Source organism: Haliotis rubra, unplaced genomic scaffold (genome assembly GCF_003918875.1).
Source record: "Haliotis rubra isolate DU_JTF1 unplaced genomic scaffold, ASM391887v1 Scf160, whole genome shotgun sequence".
Lineage (NCBI taxonomy): Eukaryota > Metazoa > Mollusca > Gastropoda > Lepetellida > Haliotidae > Haliotis > Haliotis rubra.
Genome location: NW_025765559.1, coordinates 32999 through 54675, shown reverse-complemented (window position 1 = coordinate 54675; position 21677 = coordinate 32999). Strand labels below are relative to the sequence as shown.

The following is a 21677-nucleotide window of genomic DNA, read 5'->3' as shown; positions in this document are numbered from 1 at the left end:
AAGGGCACTCCAAATAATAACTTTGGGCTTTTTGTGAGAGCTGTGATTACACGCGTCTGCACATAGCCAGCCAAGGGAGACAATCCTCTCATGCAAATTTCATGTCATACACCAATCATCTTTCAAGAGCGATTACTGTACAAACAACCATGGTCATAAGGAAGTGCAAGTAGTGATGCACTCTCACAACTTTCATTATTATCACAAAAACATAGATTGACTCCGATATATCTCCCAATTTCTTCAATCGTCAATTAAAAATGAAGTTCCACTACTTTTTTTGAAGAGTATAGATACCGGCGAATGCCAGATATTTATGTTCGGATGCATGCCATGTATTGTTGTGATATTGTACATTCCTCCAGAGCACAACATGAGATGCAGTTATCACCCGTTTGATGTCTTCATTTCCAATTTATCGGCACTATTATAGTACACTAAGGGAGAGAAAACAGTTGCTCAATTCTCATATGTGCAAATAATCTTTGATGTGATAAATTATTACTTATTCTTATCGTTTGTGAACTGTTAGCTAATGTGGATGAGGCCCAACAGGATGAGTCAGGAATTGTTGCCTTGTGTTCGCCGCGGATTTAGAGGAATGTCGAGAATGTCGGAAAATGGACTTCGAGTTTGATAGCATAGTACACGTTCACCTTTACGTGAAACCCCGTGATGATACCTGGCTAGAATTGGTCTTCAGCAACGCATGCTTGTGGTAAAAGGCCATTAACGGGATCGGTTGGTCAGGCTCGCTGACTTGTTTGAGTTGACGCTTGTCATCATAACCCATTGATCACTGGATTGTATGGTCCACACTCGATCATATACAGACCACCGCCACATAGCTAGAATATTGCTGAATGCAGCGTTAAACAACCAACCAACCTTTTCGCGAGAACCTTGTGAGGTGAGGGTGCTTTAACTTTGGATTCATGGTTATTCCAGTTTTATCGGGACGTGCATGCACGTGTGTGGCTGATTGTACTAGCCCGGGCTAATGCAAGTTGTACAATGTTGGCTCACTGTGCTATGTCGCAGGTGAAACACTCAGAGGCAATCTGTGTTTGTGATCGCCCTTAACGATGGAGGCAGGATAACAACATGTGCCATCATTTAACGTATGATGTACAGCAAACATTCAACCGCCGACCTCCTTGACGGGGCGGTGAGGCAACCTAGTGGTTAAAGCGTCCGCTCGTCACGCTGAAGACCCGGGTTCGATTCCCCACATGGGTACAACGTGTGAAGTCCATTTCTGTTGTCCCATGCCGGAATATTGCTACAAGCGGCGTAAAACCATACTCACTCACTGCATACCGTTAGTTGCCTGGCATTTAGCCTTAATATCCCACGCAGATTATTATCGTGTAAATGACGTAACACAGATGGTAACTTCCAGTACACGTCACCATTATGACATCATACTATTCAACAGGCAGTCCCAAGCATTTCGCCCGGTTATCTGCTCAGTTTAGGCCACTTCTGGTGTTACAGAATTTAAATATAATCTCTTGGTCCTTGTTCGTGTGGACCTGTAAGATTTGAGTTAGTTGTCTGACGACTCACTCCAGCTAGTCCAGTAGCTAAAACTGTTTTGAGTTCTAACCTTGCATTTTAGGTCCATCAGTATCACTTGTACAGTGAGAGTGGAATCTTTGTGATCTTTGCGACGGAAACTTTGCGATATGTCACAGAGTCTTTGTGATGTTAGCATCAGGAAGGGAAGGGTAAGGCTCTATAAATGGCCTGTATACCTACAAAATCAATATTACAAGAGAGCTGAAGTCACATTTACTTACATTAGGTTTCCATCAGTAACAAGTCCATATATGTTGTTCAGAAAGCTACTGATAACCATGTACAACCATTAATAGTCACAAAATTAATACTTTTTGATAAACAATCGGTATATTGTGACAAATGACACCACAAAATGTGTAAAAATAATACAAAGTGTTCCAATGAGGGTTTATCCTCTTTCATCATAAAGCATGTGCTGTTTTATCAGCGTAAAAAGCCGTACATATCAATTTCCACGAATTGGTCTAATGTCACATACCCGTCAACTCCATTTTGTCATTGGGACTTATCTGTGGTAATGAATGAATTTTCCGTTACATCAATTTCGTAATCACAAAGTTTCTGTGACATTAGCTGCATTAACTGCCTCTGTTGTTGAAATGTATAAGAACCATTTAGAGATGCATTCATATATTCATGTTTGCAAACAACGTTCAAATATTAGCACAGAAGAAAGCTACATTCCAGCAGTCTGTAAATAATCGAGTCTGGTCCAGACAGTCTAGTGATTGACATCATGAGCATTGATATACACAGCTGGGATATTGAGGAAATGTTTAACCTTGTCTTGTATTTGTGAATGCAGGTTTTCAAGCTTATGTTCGGCGAATAACTGGTTTTGTTTGATTGCTGTGTTAGTGTCAATGCGGGTTAAATCAATGGTTGATAACATGATCACCTCCCACGCGCTGTGACTACCATCACACACAATTACCATCGCGGCAGAACCATGACATGAACTCCGTTACAGTTGATGCTGATAAGGCAAGCACGAGTTACAGCAGCATCGTCTCTCACTCGACATTCGGGACGGTGGGGTAGCCTAGTGGTTAAAGCGTTCGCTCGTCACGCCGAAGACCCGGGTTCGATTCCCAGCATGGGCACAATGTGTGAAGCCCATTTCTTGTGGGCCAGCCGTGATATTGCTGGAATATTGCTAAAAGCGGCGTAAAACTAAAACTCACTCACTCACATCCTCGACATTCCCATTGAATCACGAGGCAAAGGTGCGCTAGGCTAAATTGTGAAATATCGGTGAATGGCTGCCGATATTTTCCTGCTTCATGTACTTCTGCTGTATTCCATAGAGTGGACTGTTGCAGTAGTCTAGACGTGATGTCACAAATACATGGGTTAGGCATTTTACTGATGGTGTGTCCATGTACCTGCTAATCTGTCTGATGTTCCTTAGGTGGAAATATGCAGATTTGCAGATGTTACTGACGTGATTTTCCATGCTTAATGTTGAGTCAAAGATGACACCTAGATTTCGAGCATGGCTTTCTGGTTGAAAGCATTGGTTTCTGGTATTCTTCATTGTAGTTTTACAATGCCATTTGAGAGTCATTTTTTAATATTGCAATTAGTACGGTGAGAGATAAAACAAAAGTCAAAATGATTTTATTAAATATCAAGTACATATGGTCTAGGGGCGATGGGGTAGCCTATAGGTTATAGCGTTCGCTCGTCACGCTGAAGACCCGGGTTCAATTCCCTACATGGGTACAATGTGTAAAGCCCATTTTTGGTGTCCGCCGCCGTAATATTGCTTGAATATTGCTAAAAGCGGCGTAAAAACATACTCTCTCACTCACGCACATATGGTCTAAAATGTACTGATCACTGTTCAGTGTTCTATCATTACGATGCAAATAACGTTGCAGCATAGATTTCTCCAGTCTCTAGAGTCGCACGTGATAGCACTGAATGCCCAACCCCTTACATCAGTGTCAACCAAAAATATCCTGGTGGAGTTCTTTATCTGTGCTCTTGATATGTTGATAAATAGCTGTCATGGTAACACCCTGTTCTACACAGAGTCTGGGGTCTATAGGTATATCAGATGGGTTTTCGGGGTATCCTGCTTGTAACATGGTGACAACACAGACTTCACCGTGGTGCACGACAAAACCTGGTGACCCTGACGCTCCATGTGTCAAGGAGCAGTGGAACTCCAGAAAGGAAGAGTCTGTTCCAAATTTGTCATAGATTTCCAGATGATCAGGCTTGATTCCTCTTTTCCACAATTCTATTTTCATCCTCTGAAAGACCTCCCTCTCAGTGATGGTGTAGCAGTTGTGTTCTCTGTACAGTTTCCGGTCCCCTACATGGCCTATTAAGCTGAACCTGCCTTTATAGTCTCCCCGGAAGCGTGTGAATGCTTGTGGAAACGGGTTCCCATCTGTAGAAGGTGCTAGTTCTACCACAGCGGTATCCAAATGTATATCAACATACCGTAAAGTCGTGAGTTTGTAGTAACAATCTCGCCCATGGGTGAAATGTGCATATACGTGTAGTTCAGTTGAATTTAATTTTTTTTGAACACAACGTTTGAAACATGATGAACGTTCACCAAAATCCACGTCCAAAATCTCTCCGTCTTGTATTTCTGCAGTAAATTAAAAAAAAGGGCATTACAATAAGCAAATACTCCTTCATCAACCATGAATAGATTCCTAAACTATAAATAAATTACTATTATTGTTGCCATATTAGGTCAGCAGTTGATATTTACTTTTTATCCTGTGTGAAATAGTAAGCGATAGGTTGTAGTAATTCAGTGTTCACACTTGATTACTCAACATATTCATTCAAGAAAACTGTAACTTGGTAAATATCCTATATAAATTAGTTTCTTACCAAGGGCGAATTGGAGGACATGCGCTGCTGTCATTATACACTTATCGCCCACTCTGAAGCCGGTTCCATAGGTGCCAATTAAGCAAACAGATGCAGCAGCTAGGCTGATCAGATCCATATCACTAACTGTTTCGACATCTATACCTTGGGTTGGCTTTGCCAAGAGAACCTGGAACAATAAAGTTGATATCAAACTATAATAGGAAATGAGGTACAGAAGCGCTGAAATCAAACATCACTGTAATCTACTGACGCTCATTGAAGGTAGAATAAGAGCTGATATGATCAGTTCGACTGGATGATGATTACATTTTTCAAGATGTATGCCAAGGTGGTTACCTGGAAATAGAACTTTAGTTGTGGCTTTCTTTGCATCAGAACCAGGTGCTGCTCCATCAGGTTTGGGCGCAGCGGCGGCATGTCCCTGCAGTGAGTGAGTGAGTGAGTTTAGTTTTACGTCGTATTTTGCAATATTGCAGCAATATTAAAACGGGGGACACCAGAAACATGCTTTACACATTGCATCCACGTGGGGAATCGAACTCGGGTCTTTGGCGTGACTAGCGATCGCTTTAACCACTAGGCAACCCGAACGGCCCACAGAAAAAAAACGCGTTTAGTACTCTCGTTAGTTCAGATCTTTATATTCCGGAAATCCCATATTCCATACGATCTAGTAGTGTCTGTGTTTTTGCCGAATAACACCAGTTATTTCGCACGACTGTCGCTGGATGGGCGTTAAGAGCTAATCCCGGATTGAGGTAGGAGTAGGCAATAGATTCAACACTGATTCAGATTCACTGTACGCAAAACATGTAAGATTTCATTATAACAGATACTTACAGAGTCCTGACGAACCTCCTGTACAGATCTTCTAGAGGCACCTGCAGAAGCTGAAAACACAGAATGTAACATATGTGCTTGCTTGATATTGTGAAATGAATAAATGGATGCATGGCCACAAGTTTATGTCACAGATTACAAGCTAGGCAACAGGAAACAGGAAATGTGTTTATATGGTTGGTTTGTTGTGTAATGCCGCAATAAGCAATATTCTAACTTTATGGCAGCGGTCTGTAATTAATCGAGTGATCAACAGCATGAGCATCGACCTACGCAACCGGTATACAATGACATGTGTCAACCAAGTCAGCGAGCCTGACCACCTGATCCCGTCAGTCGCCTCTTACGACAAGCATGGGTTACTGGAGACAAATTCTTGCCCGGATCCTCAAGGGTTTCATACCATATGAAGACTGACACAAAGGGTTTACAGAATCACGACTTATTGAAAACATATTTGAAGTCTTACCTGCGCTGAATGTTAGAAACTATAACAATATACGTACCCTTGTAGTCAGGAAGGTCTTGCAGGAGATCATTCCGTCCAATCTGAGTCAGACAACTCTTCAGTTTGTCAATAATATTATCAGGCATGACCTGTTCCAGAATGGTCAACAAATCAAAAGCATTTCTGATTGTTTCCAGCTTTTTTTTCCCTATTATGTCTTTAAAATAGAACTTGGCCTGTTTAACTTCATCTGATGTCAGATCCCGTGCTATCCCAAATAAGACCAGTCTGAAAAACAACAACACATAATATAGGTCTACATTATACAGTGATTCCTATCTTTCCTACATTATACAGTGATTCCTCTATCTCTTCATTATACAGTGATTCCTCTTGGGCTACATTATACAGTGATTCCTCTTGGACAACAGAATTATACAGTGATTCCTCTTGGGCTACATTATACAGTGATTCCTCTTTTAACCACATTATACAGTGATTCCTCTAGGTGACAAGGAGTGTTTATACAGTGATTCCTCTTGGGGGCTACATTATACAGTGATTCCTCTTGGGCTACATTATACAGTGATTCCTCTTGGGGCTACATTATACAGTGATTCCTCTTGGGCTACATTATACAGTGATTCCTCTAGGGCTACATTATACAGTGATTCCCTCTTGGGCTACATTATACAGTGATTCCTCTTGGGCTACATTATACAGTGATTCATCTATACATTATACAGTGATTCCTCTTGGGCTGATTCCTCTAGGGCTACATTTATACAGTGATTCCTCTTGGGGCTACATTTCCTACAGTGTGATTCCTCTTGGGCTACATTATACAGTGATTCCTCTAGGGCTACATTATACAGTGATTCCTCTAGGGCTACATTATACAGTGATTCCTCTAGGGCTACATTATACAGTGATTCCTCTAGGGCTACATTATACAGTGATTCCTCTAGGGGCTACATTATACAGTGATTCCTCTAGGGCTACATTATACAGTGATTCCTCTAGGGCTACATTATACAGTGATTCCTCTTCTACATTATACAGTGATTCCTCTTGGGCTACATTATACAGTGATTCCTCTGGGGCTACATTATACAGTGATTCCTCTAGGGCTACATTATACAGTGATTCCTCTAGGGCTACATTATACAGTGATTCCTCTAGGGCTACATTATACAGTGATTCCTCTAGGGCTACATTATACAGTGATTCCTCTAGGGCTACATTATACAGTGATTCCTCTAGGGCTACATTATACAGTGATTCCTCTAGGGCTACATTATACAGTGATTCCTCTAGGGCTACATTATACAGTGATTCCTCTACAGGGCTACATGATATCTAGGGCTACATTATACAGTGATTCCTCTAGGATTCCTACATTATTTTTCAGTGATTCCTCTAGGGCTACAGTGTGATTCCTCTAGGGGACTACATTACAGTACAGTGATTCCTCTTTATAGGGCTACATTATACAGTGATTCCTCTTGGAGGATCCCGACTACATTAATACAGTGATTCCTCTTGGGCTACATTATACAGTGATTCCTCTTCTTCGGGCTACATTATACCCCACCGCAATGGGTACAACAAGGACTCCTCAAGAATGGTATCAATGTCTAAGTGAACTTTTGATAGTTCAAAGTCTTGCTTCAGATCAAAACGGCAACTGACAAATTTTGGACATTTTAAAAAGAAATGGTTAGCATCTTCCACCGGAGTACCACAATTGCAAGCTGTACTCTCAGATAGATTAACACGAACGGTTCTGCATGTATTTAACTGTAGTATATTTCTCTTTCTTTCACCAAATAGAAAATATTTTGGAACCTAGTAATTTTTTCCAGGTAACTTTGATTTAAACGATGATAATGAATTTGTACATTTTGTTGTAGAGGAGAGAGCATTCCATAAACTTGCAGAATCATAAATAAATTACTTTTGGAGAATTGACGTGCGAAATTTAGGAACAGCCAAATCTGATTTGTTACGCAACCTACAATAAACGGAAACATGGAAACCAGGTTGAAACCTACAATAAACGAAAAAACAGAAACCAGGTTGAAACCTACAATAAACGAAAACCTGGAAACCTGGTTGAAACCCACAATAAACGAAAAAACGGAAACCAGGTTGAAACCTACAATAAACGAAAACCTGGAAACCTGGTTGAAACCTACAATAAACGAAAACACGGAAACCAGCTGGATCTGGCTTGGAGGAGTGGGTAATGAATCGCACTGGAAACCAGCCGGAAATGGTGCAAAATTCAGTTTCAGTTTTCATGGAAACCACAATGAAACTTTTAAAACTACATGGAAACCAACTGGAAATGGTGGTTTCCATGTCATTTCTTCTCAGTTTCAGTGTTCCGGAAACCAACTTATTTTTGTAGTGCAAGTTGTATCCGGAAATGGTTTCAGTAAAAGGTGGAAGTAAATCTATCAGGTAATCAGGAGCTTGCATATAAACAATTTTGTAGAATGTACAGAGTTTCCTTTGTGTTCGTCTGACTTTCAATGGTAACCAACCAGTTTCACTGTAAAAGCTATATCTCTGTCTATCTCCCACTACCGCCCACCGTTCTGTCCCCGTCTTACCTGAAGTCACACACAGTTCCATCGGGAAACTCGCTCTTTTGATCACGAGCCAGATCTTCTTGGTCAGTCCCCTGAAGGTGTTTTAGAAGGTCGTTGCGGCCAATCTTCGAAAAGGCCTGAGTCAGGAGTGACGTTTTGCCTTGCTGTATCAACCGTCTCTCTGCTAAAGTTGTGAACATACTAAAAGCATCATTCATCGTGCTTGGGGGGAGGAGATCCTTAAACAGGTATTTTAGGGCATCCAGGTCATCAGTGCCAAGGTTTAATGCAGTCTTCAGAATCAATGCTTTAAAGTTTGGTTCGGGAACTGCATCCGTCTCTAAAGTGGCCATTGTTGAATTTTTATGAGATGTGATGAAAGTCAACCTGAAATGAACAGGAATATTCATTATTACCTATAGGAAAATAACTGTAGGTAGATTCCTTTGATGTGAAGGTTTCACCTTAACATTATTCCAGTAGGACACACCTGTAATATAACTCCTGTAGGATTAGCCACCGTGTCCTGAAATCGAGTATTGACAAAATGCTTCATAAGTTATTATTCAGAAGGAATCTAGTGCATAGGTACAGCGGTACATGACCAGGTCGGTCACGTGTATGGGCTGACCATTACTGGATCAGTACTGATCCTTTACAGTTGAGCATTTTTGCAACTAAAGTTCGGATTATCTGCAGATGATGCAGCAATATTCTAGGAAAATCCTAGCTATTTTTTAAATAGTCTGAAATATTCATAAACTACGAATGGAAATTAAAGATAATTAAACAAAGATGGTAGTGTGGTGCTGGTACTTCCAAAAACGCAAATTTTGCTTTTATATCGGAATATAGAACAAGCAAATCAAACAGCATATTAGATATTAAGGAATTACTTTAATACAAAAACAAACATTAAAAGGCTTAGAGAAAATGTTTTGAAGCTTCCTATAGAATGCCTGTAAATAGTTTTTTATCACATGACAACAAACACGAGAACGCCTGCTTGTAACTTTTCGTTAAGAGTATATACATGAATGATAATACGTTTACTGTAATCACTTATAACATACTTTATCAGATGTACAAAAGAAACAGCTAACAATCCAAATATGTAATTTTCTGAATAAAATTGATATTTTATACTTATCCTGACTCATGCTACTTGCTTGTCTTCTTCTTCTTGCGAACACAGTGGAACACTTGTATCTCCCAATTGAAGTTCCCTTCAATGTAAAATCACTAATTAGTACTCACCACGAGTTATCTGTCCCCTCAAAAGCGCGGGAACGATGGCGCCACCTCCTGCCATGTGCCTCACTCTCTCCTCATACAGCGAGCCCAACACTTGAATTTTCAGGGAAATCCAAAGTGTTATGTGGGGAGGACGGGAGGGCTTACCTCATGAGTCAGGATAAGTATAAAATATCAATTTTATTCAGAAAATTACATATTTTTCCTTATCCTGACTCATGCTACTTGCTTGTAGAATCCGACGGAAACGGAGGTGGGAATACAGAATACTTTGGATTTAGATAATTAGTGATTTGTACTGTAATGACTGTAATAACCCTTATGGGAACTTCATAAAGGCACTGAATTGATGAATTCCTGCTGCTAACTTATCAGCTGCCATATATGGGTTATTACAATATAAATATTATGATCAAAGTATATACAACATGAATACTATGCTTAAGACTAAATAGACTTAAGCTTGACAATATGATAGCATAAACTTCATAGAGTTTGTTAGCTAATATACTTTTATGATATAACTATAGTACTGAGCTTAAGATATGATTAAACTTAAGCTAAAAATATAATAGCAACAAACTCCGTAGAGTTTGTTAGCTAATATACTTTTATGATATAACTATAGTACTGAGCTTAAGATATGATTAAACTTAAGCTAAATATATAATAGCAAAAAACTCCGTAGAGTTTGTTAGCTAATATACTTTTATGATATAACCATAGTACTGAGCTTAAGATATGATTAAACTTAAGCTAAATATATAATAGCAAAGACTCCGTAGAGTTTGTTAGCTAATATACTTTATAATATAACCATAATACTGAGCTTAAGATATGATTAAACTTAAGCTAAATATATAATAGCAAAAACTCCGTAGAGTTTGTTAGCTAATATATTGTTATGATATAACAACCTTAGTACTGAGCTTAAGATAATAAATGAACTTAAGCAAAATATATATAGCATATAGCTATTTAGTACTGTTATAAGATAAGTAGTAAATCTGTAAGATTGACTTATCTTCTCCGAGGAACTGTCAACTGTTGTGCGAGGACCATGGGACCGAAATGGTGGATACCCGAGACGTCCTTGGTGATATCTCTCAGATAATGGTTGGCAAACACCATATCGGATCTCCAGAAACAACCCTCCATTATGGTATTCAAAGAGCAGTTGCCGTGTAGAGCAAGTGTAGATGCTAGCGCTCTAATTTCATGAGGATTAGATGCTCTTGGAGGGTCGAGTCCTGCAGCCTTGTAGGCACGTAGTATGACAGTTCTCATCCAAATGGAGATAGTAGTACGTGAGACTTCAGTCTGCGTAGCTGTTGATAGAGGAATAAATAATCTCTTGAATTTTTTTCCTCCTCTGTTTGGATCGGTGGAGATATATTTTCAGTGCTCTTACTGGGCATAGCGATAGATCCATCGTATCATGAGCTCCAAGTATAGATGAGAGAGCTGGGACGTGGAATAACCTGTCTGGTTGACCTGGTAATTGGTTCTTGGCAATAAAATCCCAACGTAGTCCCAAATGCACCATGTTATGAATATCATCAAAGCGTGTTCTCTCGTAAATCAATGCGTGAATCTCTGACATCCTGGCAGCCGTAGCTAGAGATAACAGGAACAAAGTTTTCTGAGTCAGAAATTCAAATGATGTAGATTCTAACGGTTCATATGCCTCACTTGTGAGGTGTTGGAGCACTATATTTAGATCCCAAGCTGGAGCGTGAAATCTTCGTTTCTGATCCTCCAATCGGAATGCTCGTAGCAAGGCGAGTAACTCTGGGGTCTTGGTTAGCTTGACACCCGTTCTCATAGTTATAACAGAGCTTAATTCTGCAAGATAAGTGGATAAGGTTGAGCCTTTTAGATTTTTAGTCTGACGCAGATAACATAAGTAGTCAGCCACTTGAGGATGAGTAGCATATCTAGCTGTAAATGCTTTCTTTGCAGCATAATTGACAAAACTGTGCCATTTGTCATCGTATAAGTTGCGAGTGGAGTTACGCAAGGCAAGCGTGACTGCTTTGCCGCTCTGGCTGAATAACCTCTCTTATTTAGACACGCCTTGATACAGTCCATACGTGAAGTTGGAATGCTTCTGGCTTTCCGTGTGTTTGTTTGGTGTGCGGATGTATTAACAGATTCGGGCACTTTGGAAGTTGTAGTATTGGTTGTCCGATTTCTTGTATAAGAGTAGGAACCACGTTCTCACTGGCCAGTAGGGCGCTACCAAAAGAGTTGGAGGCTTTGAGTTAGCTTGATTTGAGTAACACTTGTGGGATTAACGCTGGCGGCGGGAACGCGCGCGCATTGAGTCCTTCCCATGATATGCTTAGTGCGTCAGTTGCCCATGCTAGTGGGTCTGGAACTGGCGATACGAATGTTGTCAGTTGATTGTTGAATCGAGTGGCAAATAGGTCTATTAGTGGAGCTCCTATTTCCTTGATAATTTGTGCGAATATCTCTGTATGGAGCATCCATTCTGTAGGCGATGGTAGGTGTGGCCGAGAGAGAGCGTCTGCTATTACATTCTTTGCTCCTGGAATGTGACATGCTCTGACATGTATGTTGAGATTGTTGATTAAATCGAACAATTGTAAACAGAGTCAATAGGTTCGGGGACCTGGTTGAGCCTTGTTTGTTCACATAAACGCCACTGTTGAATTGTCTGTGTGAATCATCACCTGAGCATTCTGTAGTAAGTTGCTCCAGTGCATGATGGCGTTTATCACTGCTTGCATCTCTAGCAGATATATGTGTAATTTGCTCTCTTGATTGCTCCATAGCCCTGATGCCGTCCTGTTGGCGAGATGAGCTCCCCAACCTTGTAGTGACACGTCTACGTAGAGATGTGTTTCCGATTCCGTCATTATTATGGAGACGCCTACGCAAACATTCGATCTCTTGGTCCACCATAGTAGGTGAGGTTTGACGTGATTCGGTAGACTGAACGGTAGAGAGTCCTCGAGATGCGAATTGATGAGGACTTGCAACGGACGTAATTGTAGTCTGCCTCTGACTGTCATGTCTTGAGCTGACGTGAGTAACCCCACCAGGCTGTGCCACTGTCGTAGTGGTAGCGGAGAGAGTAAGGCTTGTGGGATTGATTGTTGGATCTTGATCCATTGGTCCTCCGGTACAATTATACGATTCTGCGCCGTTACAAATCAAATACCTAGAAATTGCAGATCTTGTTTAGGTTCTAGGTCCGACTTAAGTAGATTTACTAACCATCCTAGTTGTGTTAGTAGCTTGATGATGAAGTTCAACTGTAGTCTGAGACACTTTGGATCTGGATTCACTTGTATCCCGACGTCGAGGTAAAACGCGCTGCGAAGTCCTTGACGATGTAGGTGAGCAACCAGGGGTGACTGCCATCGTTGAACTTTATGTAAAAAATCGCCTAACTGCCGTGCCCCTCGTCCTTACTTGACAGGGGAGGTCTCTAATCTCATGAAGGCAGCCCAATCATGAAGGTTCAGTTTAACTGGACTGTAATGAAGGCTTTGCTCGTTCACTGATATGTTGTTGTCACTTGCAACCTATGTCTTGAACTGTGAACTATGATCGACCTCTGCGTAGGGCGTTGTCCCTCGCGGTCCAATCAGAACAAGGCATTTTGATTCTGTAGTGTACCCGCGCGCTGTGATGTCACCGGTGTAGCAGGAAAAGGAACCTTGTATAATTTAGTGCCGTCGTTGATATTAGATCAATCGTCGGTCTTGTCCTTAACTTCCCGAAGTTACACGAGTGACCACGTGTTACGAGGGTTAAAGGTAAACGTGCGAATCTTCCGCTGCGAATTACCTCGCCCTGTAATATTAATGCTGGGTAGGTTATTTTCCTGGCTGCTGTGAATGTAACTTCAGTCTTGAAGATAATGCCGTCGTCCTTATATATAGGCTCAATAAAACTTGCAAGTTGTCAGCTTGTAGACTGCATACATCAATGCAGCGTCATAATTTTAGAATTAATGCTGAACTTGTTGTACATATTTCTTCTCAGGAGATCGTTGACGATTATGTGTTTTACTAGCTGTAACAAGGCTGCTGCTCAATTTCGTTATTGAATTGTCTGCAGATCTGCGTAGTGGTCAACTTGGTGTGACTGTATGGCGCCTTGCATGTAAATAATCGTATCGTAGTCCGGGATTGCATACCTAGCAATATATACGATAATGGTGATTCCTGCGATGATCTGCGAAACGTCGTTGATGCCCTTGATGTAGGTAGTCGGCCTGAAGATCCTTAATTAGGCTCTTCATCTGTAAATAGTACTTCGCGTAACTATATAATGTTCAAGTTAAAAAGTTAAGTACTGCGACATCTCTGTCTTGTGGAAGTCTGTGCGAATACCTACGCGCAGGCTCGGTAATGACATATAGCGTTCTGTTGATAAATAAATACAGCGACGTTCTGCGTTGTAAATAGCCTGTGCGAATGCCTTCGCGTAGGCTTGTAGACGGCATGTGGCATACAGTTGACAGACAAGTACTGCGATGTCTCTGCTTCGCTGGATTCCATCCAGTATCTAATTTCTGCATCCGAGAATACAATACCCTCTTCTTCTTCTGACGTCAGATCACAGATAATAGAGTGAGGTGGAGTCCTAGATCTATATGAGGATCGACGAGAAGAATGTGGTGAACGGACTGACGAGTGGCTTGTATAGGGAGACCTAGGTGGAGACTTCCTTGGCGAACGCTGGTGGCTTCGTGAAGCTCTCGATGAATCCCTTTTAAGATCTTCTGGATGAAGATGACTTGGAGCCACTTAACCTTCGTGGAGTCCTTCGTGAAGGTATCGAGTGAGAGTCCGAATCATTAGATAGGAGCTTGCTTCACGAACGACCTCTGTGTTCTTCAGGGTCTGAGCTCGGTGAAGCACTCCTCCTCCGTGAAGCCTTTCGCGAATGATGAGGATGTGGGTCCTTCGTGGAGGCGGCCTGGGACGTCCTTCCCGAAGGCTTCGATACGGGCTGGGTTGCCCTTCTTGGAGGCGCGTCTGTGGGCTCTGGGGCCCTACGCGAAGTCATAGCGGGCTCTGGGGCCCTACATGACTGTAAGTGGGGTGGGCTCTGGGGCCCGCGGCTCTGAGGCCTCTGTAAACCGTATCGGTCTTCCATCAGCATCATAATCTGGTTGACCAAGTTGTCTGGGACGGTCTGCGCTGATGTAGACGCTGCCCTCTCTATGGTAGCGACGGGACCCTCAGGTAGAATCTCTGGCGTCAGCGTAGGCATCTCTAGCTGCGTGTTGATCTGCGCTGATACTGGTCGCTTCTTATGTCGTACATCTGAAGTGATAATCGGTAGATCGTCATCATATAAGGTCAATTCTGAAACAGGAAGAATGTCAGATGAAAAATCTTTAGTAGTCTTCGTAGGTTTCACTTTCGACGAAGCTGGAGCCCTTGGGGTGCGGAGCGTAAGTTGTGACGACGTAGAAGCTCTCCTGGTCTTAGACTGGGACGACGGGATGTCCTGGGATGCAGGTCGCTTCTTGGATATAGCGGACTGCGTCCCAACGCTTCTCCCCCGAGGGTAACTCAAGCGGAACACAAGACGGTAGAGGGTCGTCCGCCAACAGCTGACAGGGTATATCTGACTCTGATCTATCAGCCATGACTGAAGTCTGTTTCCGTGATCTATCTGCTGTGCGTCTCAAGACGCAAAATAAATATTTATCAAAATTAGATAATTTTATACAATAATTGCAACGTGAAACAGTAGAGCATGGCGTAGTACAACTAAAGCATATTAAAAGCGGATCAGCAGCAGAGAAACGTAATTTACAAACAGTGCAGATTTTTATTAACGCAATCTACTGAGCAAGCACGGCGCCCGTGAATAAAACTGTAGAAACACGAATAAATATCAATGCATCATGTATAAGGATACTAGTTACACCTCTATAGAAGATTATAAGAGGTAAACAACTAAATATAAATAAAGGATATAATGTGTAGGGAGACACAGGCGCTCTCACGTCCTGCTCACTGGGCGAAGGAGAGAGTGAGGCACATAGCAGGAGGTGGCGCCCTCGTTCCCGCGCTTTTGAAGGGACAGATAACTCGTGGTGAGTACTAATGAGTGATTTTACATTGAAGGGAACTTCAATTGGGAGATACAAGTGTTCCACTGTGTTCGCAAGAAGAAGAAGACAAGCCAGTAGCATGAGTCAGGATAAGGAAAAATAGATAAAGTGCATTAAGGATTTTTGATTATTGTGTATTAAGCTATGAACGGTTAGCCCAGTTGGGTAGCCCAGTCGCTCGTTGCTGGTCACGCCGGGTTCCATTGCACACAAGTGTACAATGTGTGAAGCCCATTTCTGGTGTCCCCAGCCGTGATATTGCTGGAATAGTGTTAAAAGCGGTGTAAAACCATACTCACTCACTCATTATATCAGCACCACATCAGAATTTGGACCCAAACTCTATGAAGGTGAAAATAAACCAAATTTGTTAGCCTTTTACCAAGTTAAGAACTATAGTCCGTTTGGCTCAAAAGCGGACCGATGACTTGCAATCTATAGTATGACCAGAAATTATTGAGAATTTTAGGAATATGTTTAGTTGGATTCTAGTGTAAACAACCTTGACCAGCTATCAAGTGTTACATTCAAAAGAGACAACTCCGTTAATCCTTTTTCATTAGTTTGTGAAGAGTTATCCCCCTTTGTTTACTTGCTAGCAGACGACATTTTCAGTGATCCTCAGAATGAATGATTTAGAGAAGAGGATTTTAGAGTATTAAAACAAGGACATCAGATCAGCTGAAGTGATTTCAAGTAGAACAGGCATCCCTTTGTCCACTGTTTATCATGTTTTGAAAAATATTGCAAATGGATATGGCATTGAGCACCAGGGAGGCGCAGGTAGGCCCAGAAAATTGACTGTCGGTGACAGGAGGCGGCTTGGTATTCTTGTTTCTAAAACAAACGAAGGAGTTTTGAAAACTTAAGGCTGGATATGATTGATAGAGGAACTGTCGCTGTCTGTAAGGAGACAATTAGAACTGAGCTGCATGCAATGGGTTGGCAGAAAAGCCGAGGAATTCCATCACCGATCATGAAACCTGAACAAAAGGAGCGAAGGTTGAACTGGTGCTTACAGCATAGAAATTTTCACTGGGACAATGTGATTTTCTCAGATGAAAGTTCTGTGTGGCTGTTTCCTAAAACACTGAAATTCTGGAGCAAACAAACTGAAAAACCTTTGTATCAGCGCCCAAAGTACAGTCTGAAATTTAACGTGTGGGGTGGCATATCTGTGTTAGGGGCAACGCCCCTCTGTGTATTTGAAGGGAATATGAGCAGGGAGCGGTACACAGATATTCTCGAGGGACATTTACTTCCATCTGCTCACGTGTTCTATGGAATTTTTTTTGATATTCCAGCAGGACAACGACCCAAAACATCGTTCCAAGCATTCACAGGCCTGGTTTTGGACCCAAAATATGACATTATTAGATTGGCCAAGCTATAGCCCTGACCTAAATCCAATAGAAAATGTTTGGGGACTTACGAAGGAAAGTGTCAATAAGAAAAATCTGACAAATATTGCTGAAATGAAAGAAGAGGTGGTCCGATATTGGGACAGCATGGACCACGACTTTCTAACTCCTTTGATCAGTAGTATACCCCGCCGCATTGAAGCCTGCATTGCTGCCCATGGTGACTTGACAAAATACTAACTGTTCACCTGTCTTTGAATCTGGAGTTATGTTCTGCTAATATTCACATTTAATACGTGAGTAATGAGTGAAAAAAAATAAAATTACAATCTTAAATTCTCAATAATTTCTGGTTGTACTGTAACTCGAAAACTGATAAACATATAACACTCAATGAAACGCCGATCATAACAAAAACATCAGACCAACTTTTTTATTTTTTCTGCAGAATTTATGTCCTAAAAATAAATAGTTGTTTAACAAACTACTATTAAAATAATGTAATTTTCTGAATAAAATTGATATTTTATACTTATCCTGACTCATGCTTATTGCTTGTCTCCTTCCTCTTGCGAACGTTAGTGGAACACTTGTATCTTCTATTGAAGCTCCCTTCAATAAAAACAGACGTAAAATCACTACTCACCATGAGTTATCTGTCTGGCCGTTTTGACGGGGAAAAGTGGCGCCACCGCTCCCACATGCTTCACTCTCTCCGAATTATAAGCCCGACACTTTAATTTGCAGGGAAATCCAAAGTGTCTAGTGGGGAGGTTGGGAGGGCTTACCTTATATGCATGAGTCAGGATAAGTATAAAATATCAATTTTATTCAGAAAATTACATATTTTTCCTTATCCTGACTCATGCTTATTGCTTGTAGAATCCGTCGGATTTGGTGGTGGGTCAAGCTACTTCTGGATTTCATTTAGTGATTTACTTCTTATATACCCCCCTATGGGAACTTCTTGTTGGCACTTCTATTTTACTGCTAGTCTCTGCTGCTGCTGTAACCCTGTAATTCCAGCTGTCTCTGATGGGGGGACCACAATTGTTAACTTTTGTTCCTGGCTTCTGTTAACATTTTATGTGGATTTTGCGACTCCATCTCTTGATGCAAGCATCAAGTGGAGAAGCGACCCTTTCCTGTACGAGTATCCTTACAAGTACTGGGTCATATCACTTATGCTAGTCTGTCCTTAGACGTGCATATAGACTCTAAAGCTGAACTCTTCCGAGTGTAGGCTTTTGCAAGTCATGTGATAAAAGGGCGATACTTCGTCTCAGCGCCTTTGAGGGACTGTCAACTGTTGTGCAACAACCAGCGGGCCGAAATGGTGAATGCCGGTGACGTCCTCGGTGGCGCTGTCCCTCAGGTAATGGTTGGCAGACACCAAGTCTGATTTCCAGAAGCAGCCCTCCATTATCGTCCTGATAGAGCAATTCCCATGTAGAGCGAGTGTTGACGCCAGAGCTCTAACTTCGTGTGGGTTGGAGGCTCTTGGAGGATCCAGTCCTGCTGCTTTGTAGGCCTGTAGTATGACAGTTCTGATCCAGATTGATATCGTAGTGCCGGAGACCTCCGTCTGTGTTGCTGTCGATATCGGGACGAAAAGACGCTTGAATTTCTGTCTCCTGGTCCTGGATCTTTGTAGGTAGACTTTCAATGCTCTTACTGGGCACAAGGATAGGTCCTGCGTATCCTGTGGTCCAAGGACTGATGATAGTGCTGGGTCGTGGAATTGTCTGTCTGGTTGACCTGGCAGTTGATTCTTTGCGATGAAGTCCCATCTCAGTCCCATATGCACGGTGTTTTGATTTTCATCAAATCGTGTTCTCTCGAAGTCCAGAGCATGTATTTCCGACATCCTTGCTGCTGTTGCTAAGGCGATCAGGAACAGCGTTTTCTGCGTCAAGAACTCAAAGGATGTCCTCTCTAATGGTTCGTAGACGTCACTGGTGAGATGTCGTAGAACTACGTTGAGGTCCCTCGCCGGAGCTTTGAATCTCTGTTGTTGGTCCTCCAATTTAAAAGAGTGTAGTAATTCTTCGTTTGTCGTAGGTGACAAAGGTAGTCCGCCACTTGAGGGTGTGTCGCCTTTATGGCTGTAAAGCCGGTCCTCGCAGCGTATGTCTCAAAACTTCGCCACTTGTCGTCGTACACGGTGCGTGTAGACTTGCGTAGTGTGCTAGTGTGACTGCTTTCGCTGCCCTGGCGGAATATCCTCTCTTGTTCAAGCACATCTTGATACAGTCCACCTCTGGGTTGCTGTGCGCCTGCTTTGTGTGAGGATGTACTAGCAGATTCGTCCACTCTGGTAGTTGCAGTTGAGGTTGTACTAATTCTTGTATGAGAATGGGGAACCATATTCTCGCTGGCCAGTAAGGCGCGACCAAATTCAGTTGTACGTCCTTCGTCTGGCTGATTTTCTGCAACACCCTCGGTATTAGAGCTGGTGGTGGAAACGCGTAAGCGTTTAGTCCTTCCCAGGAGATGCTTAGAGCGTCCGTTGCCCATGCTCGTGGATCTGGTACTGGTGAGACGAATGTTATCAGTTGATTGTTGAATCTTGTGGCGAAGAGGTCTATTAGTGGTGCTCCCATCTCTTGTATGATCTGCTTGAAGATCTCTGGATGTAGCATCCATTCTGTTGGGGATGGCTGCGTTGGACGGGATAGTGCGTCTGCTATCACATTCTTGGCTCCTGGAATGTGGCATGCTCTTATGTGGATGTTCAGGTTGTCTGTTATGCTGAACAGTTGAAAGCAGAGGTCCAGGAGGTTCGCCGACCTTGTCGATCCTTGCCTGTTGATGTAGAACGCCACTGTGGAGTTGTCCATCACCATTAGATGAGCATTCTCCAGAATGTTTGTCCAGTGGAGTATGGCATTTAGTACTGCTTTCATTTCCAGCATGTTGATGTGCAGATCTTTCTCCTCTTTGGTCCATGTCCCAGCTGACACTTCGTCGTCGAGATGTGCTCCCCAACCTTGGAGCGATGCGTCAACGTAGAGATGCGTCTTGCACTCCGGCTCTGCTAAATAGGTGCCTCCGCAAACATTCGATCTCTGGGTCCACCATAGTAGATATGGGCGTAGTGCGTCCGGGAGTCCGAAGGGTTCCGGGTTGTCCAGATGAGCATTGACGAAGACCTGTAGTGGGCGTAGTTGTAGTCTCCCTCTGGCTGTCATGTCTTGCGCTGACGTGAGGAGACCCAACAGACTCTGCCATTGTCGTAGTGGCCACGGAGAGAGTAGAGCTTGCAAGATCGTCTGTTGTATCTTGAGCCATCGGTCCTCTGGTACCACTATGCGGTTCTGTGTTGTGATGAACCGGATTCCTAGGAACTGCAGGTCCTGTGTAGGTTCTAGGTCCGACTTGAGGAGATTCACTAGCCACCCCAGTTGTGTAAGCAGTCTGATGGTGAAGTCCAGTTGTAGTCTGAGATGCTTGGGATCTTGATGTACTTGAATCCCGTCGTCTAGGTAGAATGCACTGCGTAGACCTCGATGATGTAGGTATGTGACTATGGGCTTCGTCACCCTTGTAAACAACCAGGGGGCCGATGATATTCCAAATGGCAGGACCTTCCATTGGTAGTGTCGTCCGTCCAGTGTAAACCTGAGGTACTTCCTTGAGTCCGGGATGTACAGGAATATGCAGGTAGGCGTCTTGTAGATCTATGCTGGCCATGTAGTCCATCGGACGGATGAGGTGTAGGAGTTGTGGTAGATGTATCATGCTGAACTTTGGTGGTCTGCGTAGATAATCTCTGTTGAAGGCCCTCATGTTGTAGATGAGTCGGAACTTTTCTTTGGAGTTTTTCTTTGGCACTAGGAAAACTGGGGAGTAGAATCCTGGTGAGAGCTGGTCCTGGTCCACCACTTCTATGGCTTCCTTCTCTAGTAGAGATGTGACCGCTTCTCGTAACCTCTCTGTTCGATGGGTCGTGAAGTTGAACTTGTGAGGTTCGTCTGTCAACGGCGGAGTTGCTTGCAGTTGTATGCGATATCTGTCTCTTAGGATGCTGGATACAAATGGATCTTGAAGAATTCCCCAGTTCTCCCAGTAGTTTTGAAGACGTCCACCCACTTGTGAAGGTTGTACAGGAATGGCTGGGGGTGGAAGACTCCAGTCGTTCCGAACCCCTCCTTCATCATCTCTTATCCTTGGCGCTTCTGGGTGCCCTGCCTCGTCCGGGTCGTCCTCGATAGTTGCCGGCTGGGCGACGAAAAGAGTCCTTCCCTCCTCTGAAGGTGCTCATTTTCTTGTCTCTTGCCTTCTGGATGCCTGCGAACTTCCACTTGCCCGAGTAGCGCTGGGACGTCTGCCTGATGACACTGGCTAGTGTATCGATGGACTTTATCATGAGGACTTCTCTGGAGTCTTTGGTATGTCTTTGGCGACGTCGTCAATCTCCCCTGCAAAGATGGATGATGTCGACCATGGGGCTCAGTAGAGCGACTTCGTGAAGCGTTCGCTTCGGTTGCAGGATGCCAGTAGTCCTCGTCGTCTCGCCAACGTCAACGCTGCTGAGATGGATGATAGATGGTCCGTCATAAACTGCTGGTCCTTCTTCTGCATGAGTAGAGCAGAGTAGATCATTTGGTCCTCCTCTGCGGTAG

At 42.8% G+C, this 21677-nt stretch overlaps 1 protein-coding gene across 7 annotated transcripts in view; it reads right to left on the bottom strand.

Annotated features, from left to right (window-relative positions):
• Positions 1-3188: 3188 nt before the first annotated feature.
• Positions 3189-21677, bottom strand: part of LOC124271447 — a 50367-nt gene continuing 31878 nt past the window's right edge. For 2 of the 7 annotated variants that reach the window (XM_046706602.1, XM_046706603.1), the window contains exons 3-9: positions 12200-12209; positions 8353-8718; positions 5793-6022; positions 5287-5336; positions 4783-4867; positions 4444-4612; positions 3991-4192 (exon numbers count right to left, since the gene is read on the bottom strand). In XM_046706602.1, coding sequence (XP_046562558.1) covers positions 4566-4612; positions 4783-4867; positions 5287-5336; positions 5793-6022; positions 8353-8684 — 744 coding nt within the window. In that variant the 5' untranslated portion in view covers positions 8685-8718; positions 12200-12209 and the 3' untranslated portion in view covers positions 3991-4192; positions 4444-4565. Of the gene's footprint in view, positions 4193-4443; positions 4613-4782; positions 4868-5286; positions 5337-5792; positions 6023-8352; positions 8719-12199; positions 12210-21677 lie in introns of those variants that run through there. The other 5 variants (XM_046706604.1, XM_046706597.1, XM_046706599.1 and 2 more) reach the window with 5 other exon arrangements.